The sequence below is a fragment of the Natrix helvetica genome (genome assembly GCF_964273705.1).
Source record: "Natrix helvetica genome assembly, chromosome: 4".
Classification (NCBI taxonomy): Eukaryota; Metazoa; Chordata; class Lepidosauria; order Squamata; family Natricidae; genus Natrix; species Natrix helvetica.
Window position 1 is genome coordinate 124,920,848 of NC_138550.1, and position 12,850 is coordinate 124,933,697.

Genomic DNA, 12,850 nt, shown 5'->3' on the forward strand with positions numbered 1-12,850 from the left:
ATTGTAATTACATTTTAAAATCTGTTCTAGTATCTTAAATTTTAGTTTTTCTTATGGTATGTAGATTTTTAGTGTTGAATGTAAATTTTATTGGTCAGTGACCTTAATAATGATAGTACTTCAATAAACACGTCCGGTATATCTCAGTTGCTACAATTAAAAAAAACCTCAAACAACTGAAGCAAAATATGAAAGCTGAATTTTCTTATTTTTTATTCAAAACTACATGCAGAAAACTGAAAAATAGAATCTCTGAGGAACAGGTATTACTCAATTCTATACTATAATCAATAATCTGTAATCATTTTTTTTCTTATTTAGAATCTATTACTTTTGAAGTCCATCTTCAGTGGCTGCTGATACATTGAATAGAACTTTTATAGCATAAGAGAGTTGCTAAGTCTTTTATAAAATCGGCAGTTATATTAGTTGTTAAAATAAATTAATAAAATAATGTTTTGTTTCTAAAATTTCCATTACACTTGGGAATTATATTTCTCTCTTTCTCTCAAGGGAAATCACTGAAGTCTATTAAATGTACTACAAGACTTGCAGTAGAAAGGGGCGCAGTCTGTAGAAACTGCACCCATGAATTTGTGAGTAGTTGTCTTATTTCAAATGATTTGATTTTTGCACAGGAGCATTTTTTGTTTCTATATACTGTATATCGTTTTATTTTTCTTTGAATCGCTATAGATTTATAATCAATGCATTATTATTTTGCTTTTCTAGAAATATTTGATTATTCTCAGTTATCTGAGTTGAAAAGTAGATATTACTAACCATTACAATACATATTGTCTTTATGTGACCTAAAACGTAGTGTAGAGTGAGTGAAACAGCTGCTCCTTTACCAAATAAAATCTAAGGGGTCAGAGGTGAGGGAGGGGGTGTACAACAGAAGAAGCTCTGTCTAAAATTTGGAAGCAATATTCTAGTTGAACCCTGGAAAAGAACATTGTTGATTGGAGATGATTCCCTCCTTGAGAAGGTCTTCATATCTTGCAAGATTAATAACTCTCAAATTCATATGAAGCAAAATGTACACAAACAGATTAAGAGAAAACCACAATCCCAAATTACTTTTTGTACAATATATTGCTCAATTGCAATGTTAAAAAAATGGCTTAACCATAAACCATTTAACTTGGGATAAACATTTGTTTTGGGGCTACCTTAACGTTGAATGTTATTTCCTCCATGACGTAAACTCGTTCAGGAAATGCTTTAGCCACCTCCTCCACACTGTTAAAATACTGCACTGGCTCCTTAATATCACGGTCTTGTTCCAGCAGCTTAAACTGCCCTGAAAACAGATGATAAATAGACGAGCAGTAAGATATTTATATTGGATTGCAGTTTCTGTGGCAACTGCTAACGCAATCCCTACTCCATTTAAGTTGGTCAGTTTCCTCCAATTATTAACAGTTAAGTAATGGAAGAAAAGATTGCACACATTTTTACAAACCTGAAAAGGAAAGAGCTACCAAGTTTGGCTAAACCGGAATTAGAAGAATGTGTGGGGGCTGATGTGAGATTTAATAGAATTTGCAGGCAGGCTTTCTGGAAGTCAGCTGAAAGTATTAATACATTCTCAGGATGGAACTTCACCCAGGCTTCTGTGTACTTAGAACTTTTTCATCATGTTATATACTGTAAATTTTAAAACAGGATCTCATTTTGTACAAAAAGTTTCACTTAAAAAATGAGGGGAATTATAGATGTTTAGTAACTAAACAACATCTATTGACCAGCAAGTTAAATATAAACTTGCAATAAAGCAAGTTTCCAAGAATCCTTTTACAGACATACACAAAAGTTCCCATGTTTTTCTGTTTTGGTAGAATCCCTTATGTTGATTCTGGCCTGACCAGAGAAAGGAACAATCCAGAAGAAAAGGGGGATGTTCCACATACAGAACCTCCCCCCCACCCCCAATATATTATTATCTGCATTATAAAAACATTGCCATTTCAATCTGAAGGCTCACACCATAGATTCAGTGGCAAATCTCATCCTTTGATAATTGCTGTGGGACATGTGTTTATGAGTCTTGGTAACATGGTTTTTAGGGAAAGTAAAACGTTTATTGGATAAGGACAAATAAGTGAAAAACAAGAATGTGAGATACTTGTATTTATCTCAGTAGAATGCACTGAATTCCATATATATTAGTTATTTAAAGCATATCTACATGTGCTAATAGTGCACAATTATTTATTTGGGCAAAGGTCTCATCATATCAGAAGAAAAGCTCAGATGTGCTTATTCAGTTAGCATGCAGTGCCAGTATTTTGTAAAAGCATCTTGTCTGAAATACATTTTATTTAAAATGTTACATGCATTTAAATAAATACATGTATTTATTTAAAATACATACATACATGTATATCCATACACATATGCTATTCCATTTTGGGATAAGCAAACAGTATAAAGGCACAGAAAAGAAGTATGAAATAGTAAGTGAAAATAATGAATGTGATAAGAAACATACCTAAAACTAACCTTCGGCAAAATAATCCATTATCTCTTTCCAAATATTTCTGTCTTTGCAATTACATTTACTTCTACCATGCCTGGCCTTTAGTTCTTTAAATTTCTCATCTCTCACTCTTTTTTAGGATCAAATCTGTACTTTAAAGTTTTAAAGTCCCTAAAACTGTTGACTGTTATAGAAGTATGTTTGATGCTCCTTTCTGAAGAAGGGCAGAGTCAATACGCATATTTTCATAGGCCTTCAAGTGTACCAAAGGTTTTTATTTCCTTCAGTGCTAAGTAGCCTTTCTATCATACCATGCTGTTCTTGCTACTTGCTCAATTAGAGTTATATAATGAGAAAAGTGGAAGAATGAACACCACCCTTTAAATTGCCATTCATATTCAACACTTTCAGTATCTCTAGACTACAGATAAGCCACCTTTCGTATGTTTCCACCTTTACAATCCCTGTTGTTTATCCATGTTAGTTGGGGTGCATGAGCGCGACAGTTCAAAGTTTCTAAAGTGAATTAAAAGTCTTTGAAAAACAATGCTGTTAATATTGTGGGAAACCTTATGGAAAACAGCAGAATGGATTGATTTATTTAACCATGGGTTGTAACAGACAATATGCATCATATGCTTACTGCTCTGGTGGTTCTGCACCACTATACTAGCTATACAGAGCTTAGTATCTCAGTCAATAGTTGCATCCTGCTTTATTGCATTATGGAAGCCTGAAAATCTTTGGCAGAGGTTTCACATCTGGCATTGAAAAACAGAGATCAAACAAGTTGTGTTCATCCATTCTTAAGAGAGTAATATTTGGATTTTTTTTTTAAAAAGAGGCTGGAAATGGTTACAACTATTCTGTATACTAATATCAAGCTATAGAAACATGATAATAGTGGGGAAATTGGCCAAACACTCCCACTCTCAGTGTTTCTTATTCTTTGGTTGAAAAGGCTTGCTGAGTGGCTACTCCTACTTCAGGGTCTCCTTCTTTAATTGAATGACTTGTTTCATTCATCATAAAGCTGCTTATTGAGCATTATTCCTTGTCTCTCCAGTCTTGAGTCTGGTCCATGTTAAACAGATTGTGGTAGAAGTGTAGGATGGTGCATAGTAAAAAATTCCATTTGACAGGACAATTATGTAAACATTTCTGCTTCTGCTTGGAACTTTGGACAGAACAAACAAGCCTTGAAAGAAACACAGCTTTCAAAAAGCAATGTTTTTGAAAACGTACATAGATCAATTCGATGTAAAAGACTTCTCTTGTTTCATGGGCAGGAAGCTTTTAAGTTTACAGAAATGGAGAAGTTTAAAGCCAAGAAAGAGATTATATAGACTTTGGCAATATAATGTACATTCATCCCACATGGCAATGTGGGCTAACACTCTACGCAGAATCTAGCATTTCAAAAGTCAAAAGTCAGTAGGTGTGACCTACAAACACTAGACTGACATTTGAAAATGAAAAAAACCCCTTTCCTATTATTCCTATATTTTTCAATGTATGGTTTATTGTATATATGTATGTATGTATGTATGTATGTATGTATGTATGTATGTATGTGCGTGTGTGTGTATAGATAGATAGATAGATGATAGATAGATAGATAGATAGATAGATAATAGATATAGATATAGAAATAGATATAAATAGATATAGATAGATATAGATGATAGATAGGTAGGTAGGTAGGTAGGTAGGTAGGTAGATAGATAGATAGATAGATAGATAGATAGATAGATAGATAGATAGATAGATAGATAGATAGATGAATGATAGATAGATAGATAGATAGATAGATAGATAGATAGTCTTTATTAAATTTATTTGCCCTCCATCTTATTTTGAAGCAACTCTTGGGAGGTTTACAACATTAAAACATTAAGATCATCAGAGCTAAATATTACTAACACAATAATATGAAAATAAAATCATAGTATCATAGTTTCAAGATGGGAAAGGATGGAGTCAGATGGGTATGTGTGTGGAATTGGCTCTTAAGAGCAATACCATTTAGAATTATATACTGTTTCACAGTGCTTTACAGCCAGCTCTAAGTGGTTTACAGAGTTAGAATATTGCCCCCAATAATCTGGGTCCTCATTTTACCAGCCTCAGAAGGATAGAAGGCTGAGTCAACCTTGAACTGTTGAGAGTTGAACTGAACTGCTGGCAGCTGGCAGTCAGCAGAATTAGCCTGCAATATAGCATTCTAACCACTGTGCCACCACAGCTCTAATTAATCAATCATCTCCAGTGTGATAGTCAGGACCCAAAACAGAGTTATCTGATATGTCCAAATCTGTCAAGCAATGAGGAAATCAGGAGATTCAGGCAGTTCAAATGAGTATAATGTTTATTGCAAGCTTAAGTTCTGGTACCTTGCTCAACAGTAGTAATTGTGAAAGGGATCTTGGAGTCCTAGTGGACAACCATTTAAATATGAGCCAGCAGTGTGCAGCAGCTGCCAAAAAAGCCAACAGTTCTAGGCTGCATCAACAGACGGATAGATTCATGATCACGTGAAGTGTTAATACCACTTTATAATGTCTTGGTAAGGCCACACTTGGAATACTGCATTCAGTTTTGGTCACCACGATGTAGAAAAGATGTGGAGACTCTAGAAAGAGTGCAGAGAAGAGCAACAAAGATGATTAGGGGACTGGAGATTAAAACATATGAAGAACGGTTGCAGGAATTGGGTATGTCTAGTTTAATAGAAAGAAGGACTAGGGCAGACATGATAGCAGTGTTCCAATATCTCAGGGGTTGCCACAAAGAAGAGGGAGTCAAACTATTCTCCAAGGCACCTGAGGGTAGAACAAGAAGCAATGGGTGGAAACTAATCAAGGAGAGAAGCAGCTTGCCTCCAGAAGTTGTGAATGCCCCAACACTGGAAGTCTTTAAGAAGATGTTGGATAGCCATTTGTCTGAAACGGTATAGGGTTTCCTGCCTAGGCAGGGGGTTGGACTAGAAGACCTCCAAGGTCCCTTCCAACTCTGCTATTGTATTGTATTCTTTACAAGAGTCTGACTAACAGTCAAGGGAAATGAGCGGGAGTAAGAAGGCATTCAAGGTGGACTGGACTTAGATCTCTTGTGGGCATGCAGAGATTCATGACTTATGACATTTTTGACCCTTCCCTCAGGCTTAGCATGGTCATTTCCTACAAGATCATCCTTTGTGTTTCACAGCAGTATCATTCGGGTATTACCAATTGGTCACAGAATCCTTCTGAGTTTTGAATACTGAATTGAGAATTCTGACATATTGCTGTTTTTCACGTTATCTGAAAAATGATATTATGATAGAAACAGTATATATGGAAGTTTTGGTTTAATGATGAAATGAAATTGCCAACTTCCATTCCTACTGAATTGTATGTTAAAGGACATTCATTAACATTCTAGTTACTGAAGGAAGAACGACTCAAAAGAAGTTTAACATTGCTGAGGGAGAAGAAAATGGTCCACCTGACTATTGTAATAGGGGGAAACCAAGGCCAGAAAGAGATTCAAGAATATAAGATTCTTCTGGAGAAGAAGTCTAGGGTACAGAAAGACTGCACAAAAGGAGGGTCAAGCAAGACTTCACTATAATGCTTCAGCAATCCAACCAGTTCTTTTTAGCTGATGGCATTTAGGCCTCCTCTAAATGGAGTGGAGAATGTTGGATACAAATTTTTTTTGAAGGACAGATCTGGCTCATTTCAAACTGACAGAGAAAGAGAGAAAGAGTTTATAATGTAACATATTAACTTTGAAATTTAAAAAGTAGCATCCTGCTATAAAGCCAGAGAGAGACAGAGACGACAGAGACAGAGGCACAGAGATAAATACAGAAAAAAATTCTTTCTGTTAGTTTTATTTTGCTTAAACTGAATCCCTTTAAGTGTAAACCAATATTGTAATTGTTGATAAATATCATCAACTTGTTCAGTGATGCTGACACTTTTATATTTATTCATAAAATATCTATTCAACTTTTTTAAATGATGAGAAATATAGCTAAATTATAGGCAGCCTTAACCATATCTTCCTTCACTCTAAGTTCACAAATATATAATCCCTTCATATACATATTATAAAGAAGGACGATCCAAAATACACATATAAGATACACATAAAGGAAGATCCAAACAATTAGCAGCAAGAATGGAGCGTTGGCTTACGTGATATGCCCATTCTCTGGAGAAGTGGAGACAGCATCCCTGTGTGGGTTATTCTCATGTACCATCCAATAGAACTGAGTCTGCAAAGTTTAAGTCCTGCCTCTTCCTGTTGCTATACCCAGCTTTTTTGACGAAGACTAATCTGCAAACAGACGTGCGCAAACAGAAACGATCTCTCCAGAAACATCGGACTGGTCCCTAAGGGTGGGCAGGATGCTGTCTTCACTTCTCCAGAAAATGGGCGTATTAGGTAAGGCAACGCTCCATTCTCCTGAGTCAGTGGGGACAGCATCCCTGTGTGGGATATACCAGAGCTTGTCCATCATTACGGGTGGGAAATCGTCTGGGACGAGACCCCTTGACCGACACTGACCTGTTGTAAGACTCTCCTCCCAAAGGCTGCATCGGCTGATGTGTATCTATCAATCCAGTAGCGCCTAATAAAGATGGACAGAGATGTCCACGTGGCTGCTGTGCAAACCTCATGTAATGGAGCCCGTGTGCTCCAAGACGCCGTAGTGGCTGTGCTACGTGTTGAATGGGCTGTAATGTGTTCCAGAATGGGATGTGCCTGAGAGGAATTGGCTTTTGCAATACATGCCCTGATCCACCCTCCTGATGAGGAGGAAGATGCTTTGTGGCCCATAAAGTCCACTTGAAAAGAGATGAACAAGGCCTCTGTGCGTTGGAAGGTCAACGTTCTGCACAAGTAGATTAATAAGGCCATTCGGACATCTAGCATGTGCCATCTATTTTCCAGGTGGTGGACTGGATCAGGACAGAAATTGGGGAGAACCAATTCTTGCGTGCGGTGATAGATGGAGTTCACCTTGGGAATAAACGTAGGGTCCACTCTGAGGACTACCCGGTCTGAGTAGAAGGTGCATAGATATTGCCGCATTGAAAGGGCCGCTAGTTCTGAAATCCGTCGAACAGATGTAATGGCTACCAGAAAGGTCACTTTTTGCAACAATTTTCTAGGAGAGATCGTTAGCGCGTCTTGTTCAATGGATAGGTGAGTCACAAAAGCTGGGTATAGCAGCAGGAAGAGGCGGGACTTAAACTTTGCAGACTCAGTTCTATTGGATGGTACATGAGAATAACCCACACAGGGATGCTGTCTCCACTGATTCAGGAGAATGAAAAGGAACTGAAATCAAAATTAGGTAACAAATGAATAATGAAATAATAAATAATTCTTGCAGAAGGCCCTCTACTGATTTTATTCAGGAATTGGTAAGAACATATGTAAACACTTGGTCCTAAACCATGGGAGATTTTTACAAGCCCAAGCAAGAACTCTGAACAGATTAGGAACTGGTTTAACTGGCATAGCAGCATCCTAATACAGTCATGACACCATTCTCATCCAGTAATTTAGCCACTGCAATAGGGAAATAATTGCAATTTCCAATCGGTCGTCCAGCATTCCTGTCCCTTTTTAGGTTTCAGCTGATGGAAGAGTGTCTCTATCTGTGCATGATGTACAATGAAATAGCAACCTACTTGCCAAGTAGTCTTCTAGCAAAATTATACTGAGAGACAGACACCATCTGTTTCTAATCCAGTAATTATGAAAATTTTTGGGGAAAGCTTGTTTAAATACCTTTTCTGTCTTTAAAGTCAGTCAACCCAAATGCACTTGTTCTCAGTTCTATGGCCACATTTTCTCTATGTGTATTTAATGAAGTCAAAATCCATTACTGCTTAAAATAGTAAGGATTACTTCATTTGATTCATTGCTTTTGGCTTCTAGCTATGTGTAAAATTGGTATCCACAAATCTATAAAGCAGACAAATTTTCAATTTTTCTGATGCACTGATACTGAGGTTCTGATTACATAGATGGTTTTTTTTTTGTAAATTCTACTGTACAAGATATCCTCTATGTTCTGAGTTCATTACTCTTGTGTTAGAAATGGAAGGCTATTTCATTGCAGAATCTCATATTACTTCAGCAACATTACAATGGAAGTGGGCTTTCACTCAACTGAAAGGTTTGATTCAAAGGCCCTTTATGGAAACAAGGCTGACAGTTATGAAATCCAAAAAAAGATATGAGTAATGAACCATCCTGTGAGCTTCAATCATCAATGAAGGAAGATAAAAAGATTGTATTTATTACAGAGCAAGCAACTTGTTTCAGGGTGGAGGAGGATGAAACAAACAAAAAGTTAAAAAGTTATTATATTTATGTGGTTATTTATCAATCACATCTAAATTATATTAAAATAACCAAAATATCTTTCAAGACATGTCACAACTTTTGAGCAGCCCTAATGTTTGGAAATTGAACATTGAAAAATTTGACATGCCCTAATTTTACAGCCTCAAAATATGAGTTCAATGATGTAACTTCATCTGAATGCTGCGGATGGACATTGTTTGTTAAGGCCATAAATCTTTCCAAGAATCAAAAGAGACACATTCCCTTTTATATTACATTCCATAATACACCTTTATTCTGGTATTTTAATTAGTTATCAATGAGTAGGCAGGATCTGTAATTAAGAGGGATACTGATTTTTTTCAACATTTCTCTACAATATCTTGGTTTTAGGTGCTTTAATAAAAAAGTGTATCTTACAATTAATAAAGACAAATTTAACTAATTCTTTTTTAGTTTTTCAGTCCCACTTATATAGAAATATATTTTTCTCATTCAATAACTTCTGAAAGCATGCAATTTTCCATTTTTCAAAGTCTCTGAAATTGTTCGATGCATGTATCCTATATATGACTTTTTTCAAGAAGTAGATGAAGTCATACCACTTTAAAAAAAAAATTCCTTTCTCTTCTGTTTCTCTAATCATTTCAATTTATAAATTTTCCATAAAGGTCAAAGTTTATAGTAAAGCTTCAATGAAATTCCTTTCATATTTCCAACATTGGATTGCCTTACCAGCATAAATATGAAAAAAAAATTACTATTTTATTTCCTTAATTTTTATACTGTATGTTAAATATATGCAAGAGTCCCAACTGTAAAATTAAATATGCCTTTTTCTTTATTTCCTCTCCAACATAAAACTAAATAATTGTCTATCACATGAAAAATCATAATAGAGGAATGTTCTCCAAAGCACTTTAAGGTATCTTTCTTGTTGTTGTTTTTTTGCTAATGAAGAAAATAAGATTTATCATCTCTAAAATGAAAATCATGTTATTTTCTCAATCCTTAGGTTGAGTCCTTAGGTCCACTTTTCATGCATACTATTTTAAATGCCTTCTTTCTCGTCTTTTAATAGCAGTCTTTATAAATTACAGTAATAGCTTGGGGAAAAGTGTTTACTTTTTTCTCAAAAGATATTAAGCATCAAAGAGCTTTACCGGTAATGGAAGTATTTATAGAACAAATGGACAACTTTTTTTAAAAAAAAATAAAAACTACGTAGATCACAACTGCTATCAAATTAGGAACCTTTCAAAGATACTAGCCTAATTTTACCATCAATAAATAAGAATACCTTCAGATGTTTCTAAATAAACATACTATAGATCCAAATAACATTTACTTAGAAATACTCTGTTTTATCTGACATGCTCCTTAATACACCAATTCTTTCATTTCCTTTATGCAAAGTAAGGCAGAAAGTAGATTATGTATACATTTCAATTGAAACAGAATAATGATGGCATATTTGATCAGTCACTACCAGGCTGAATACAAATTACTTGACGGAAGGTTTTACAGCAGTGGTTCTCAACCTGTGGGTCGGGACCCCTTTGGGGGTCGAACGACCCTTTTACAGGGGTCGCCTAAGACCATAGGAAAACACATATTTTCGATAGTCTTAGGAACCGAGACACCATTTTTATGGTTGGGGGTCACCACAACATGTATTAAAGGGTCGCGGCATTGAAAAGGTTGAGAACCACTGTTTTACAGTGACATACTATGTTCATGTGGGCAGCAAAGTCACTTAGAACCTAATCAAGAACTATTCAAGCATAACAGAAATCATGTGCTATGAAGTTATCAAAAGAAGCAGTATTTCGTTTCTCAAAGATTTGTCACCTGTATGTTTTAAGCTTCAAGTTTTAAACGTGCCTCTGTATACTCTCAGTTCCTGAGGTATTTCTTTTCGAATAGGCAATTAAGCAAGACTGAGCAACCATCCTACGTTATGAATTTGGTGTAAACTGACTGCAGAGATTACATTTGAACCAATTTTTTGCAATTATGTTTCATAATATTCTAACAAGGGATTCTAGGAAAATTTTATATGTATAAATAGATAAAATACTGGGGCAAGAAGGTGTGTGTGTGTGTGTGTGTGTGTGTGTGTGTGTGTAAATTGGGGGAAGGTTCTATTTCAATATATCTTAGTTCCGTTTTTTATTGTTATTTATGAATTATCTTTAGTACTTTGGTTAGGGTTTATTTTTGATATCTTTGTACTTTTTTTTAACTCCTTTGAAAATAAAATTGGGAGGAAAAACATGTTAAAGAAATTCACATTTCTAATATAACAAAAAAGTTCTAAAATGTATATACTATCTAAGCCAATCTATGTAATAACTCCCGTGACATCTAACTTTACAGATAAGATTTTCAGAAGATTTCCAAACAATGATATACATAGGGAACATCGCATTAGAGCTGGAATTTGGTTTTAAGCATGTTTACTCAGAAATAAACTTCATGAGTCAGCTGTCCTTTGGTTATCCTTAATTAAGACATGGATTTTTATAGGAAAGATGCATCAGCAGTTTTCCATTAAGAAATATTAATCCAATGCTTCTGTTTTTTTAAAAAAAAAAATCTATGAGCAGCAGGCTCAAAAAGTATCTCTCCCTCCCTTCCTTCCTGTAGTGATAAAAAGAACTGAATAGGTCTCATTTCTATTATAAATACAGTTTCTGCTGCTATAGAGGAAAGAGGGAATGGCCTTAAAGGGGAGAAGGAAGAGGCAATAAGACCAACACAACAGTCATAAATACAAGATTCTGTTACCACAGCTTTATAATAAAAGTAGTACTGACCTACATGACATTGGTTTTCCAGTCTGATCTACCTTGAGGGACTGACAACTTATTCTTATTATTTAGCCCATTCTAACTTTACCTTTTCAATTTGCTCTCTGTACTAAGCAAACACATCCGTTACAAATGCAAATCATCTTCACTTCTCCCTAGCATCTTTATATACAAAGAAGAATGTGCATAGGAAAGGGGAGGGGGGTTTCCCAAAAAATCAAGATGTTTGCCACAACTGTGACTGAAGTCTCGCCTTTTTTATGTGTTGGATTAACACTTCTGTGTACAAACCCGTCTTTTGCCAGAAGACAGCAGATAACTGGAAAAAGCACTACAGTGATCTGCTTGGTTTCTTTTTCCCAGCAAAGTGGACAACTGATATTTTCTGCTTACATCAGGAAAATGAAATGATTGTTCCCCGTTTGTTTAGCAATTTGAGACTGATGCCCATCTCTATTTGGTTTTCTTCCATGCGCTTATCTTTATAAGTAGCTTAGATCTTGTTCAGTGACCCTTCCAGCCCATTTTAACTTGGTCAAAAATAGTGTCATTATGACTCATTTACTTTGATAGTTGACAATGCAAAGGATCTGCAACTTCTCATAATAGAATTAAAGAGGCAGAATGAAAAAATGGGACTGAAATTAAATATAAAGAGCAAACTAAGGGCAAGAGGTACATCAACCAGTCTTAGATTTGACAATTAAGATACTGAAGAAGTGGATGGCTTCTGTCTTTTTAGGATCAACCATCAGTTTAAAAAAAAGCAGTCAAGAAAAACACAAATACAATAAAGAAATGCAGGAATCAGAACAGTACAATAATGGTATTTCCTCTGAGATTCTAGGGAAGCAATAATTGGACTTCGGAGAAGCAGGATAGAAAAAGTACTGACATTTTTGAAATCTGTTGTTGGAGAAAGCTGTGGAAAGTCAAGAAAACAAACAATGGGTCATCAAATAAATCAAGTCAAGAGTTCTCTCTCAAGGTACAAATGACCAGATTCCAATTATTATAGTTCAAACAAATTGTGTGAATATCTGGCTCTCTGGAGACCACTTTAGTCGTCATAGGAAAGACAAAAGGAAATAGAAGAAGATGACCAACAACAAGGTGGATGGATTACGCCATTCTAAGACTAAAATGCTCAGGTTAGGAACAGACTGTCATGGGCAAAATCTATGTGATTTCTTAGAGTTGA

The 12,850-nt window shown here is 35.5% G+C and overlaps 1 protein-coding gene across 3 annotated transcripts in view; it reads right to left on the bottom strand.

Moving 5' to 3' along the window:
• Positions 1 to 12,850, bottom strand: part of GAREM1 (GRB2 associated regulator of MAPK1 subtype 1) — a 77,459-nt gene that overhangs the window by 20,868 nt on the left and 43,741 nt on the right. For 2 of the 3 annotated variants that reach the window (XM_081953002.1, XM_081953003.1), the window contains exon 3: positions 1,176 to 1,306. The exons of the other annotated variant lie outside the window; for it this stretch is intronic. In XM_081953002.1, coding sequence (XP_081809128.1) covers positions 1,176 to 1,306 — 131 coding nt within the window. The remainder of the gene's footprint in view (positions 1 to 1,175; positions 1,307 to 12,850) is intronic. 3 annotated transcript variants of the gene reach the window in all.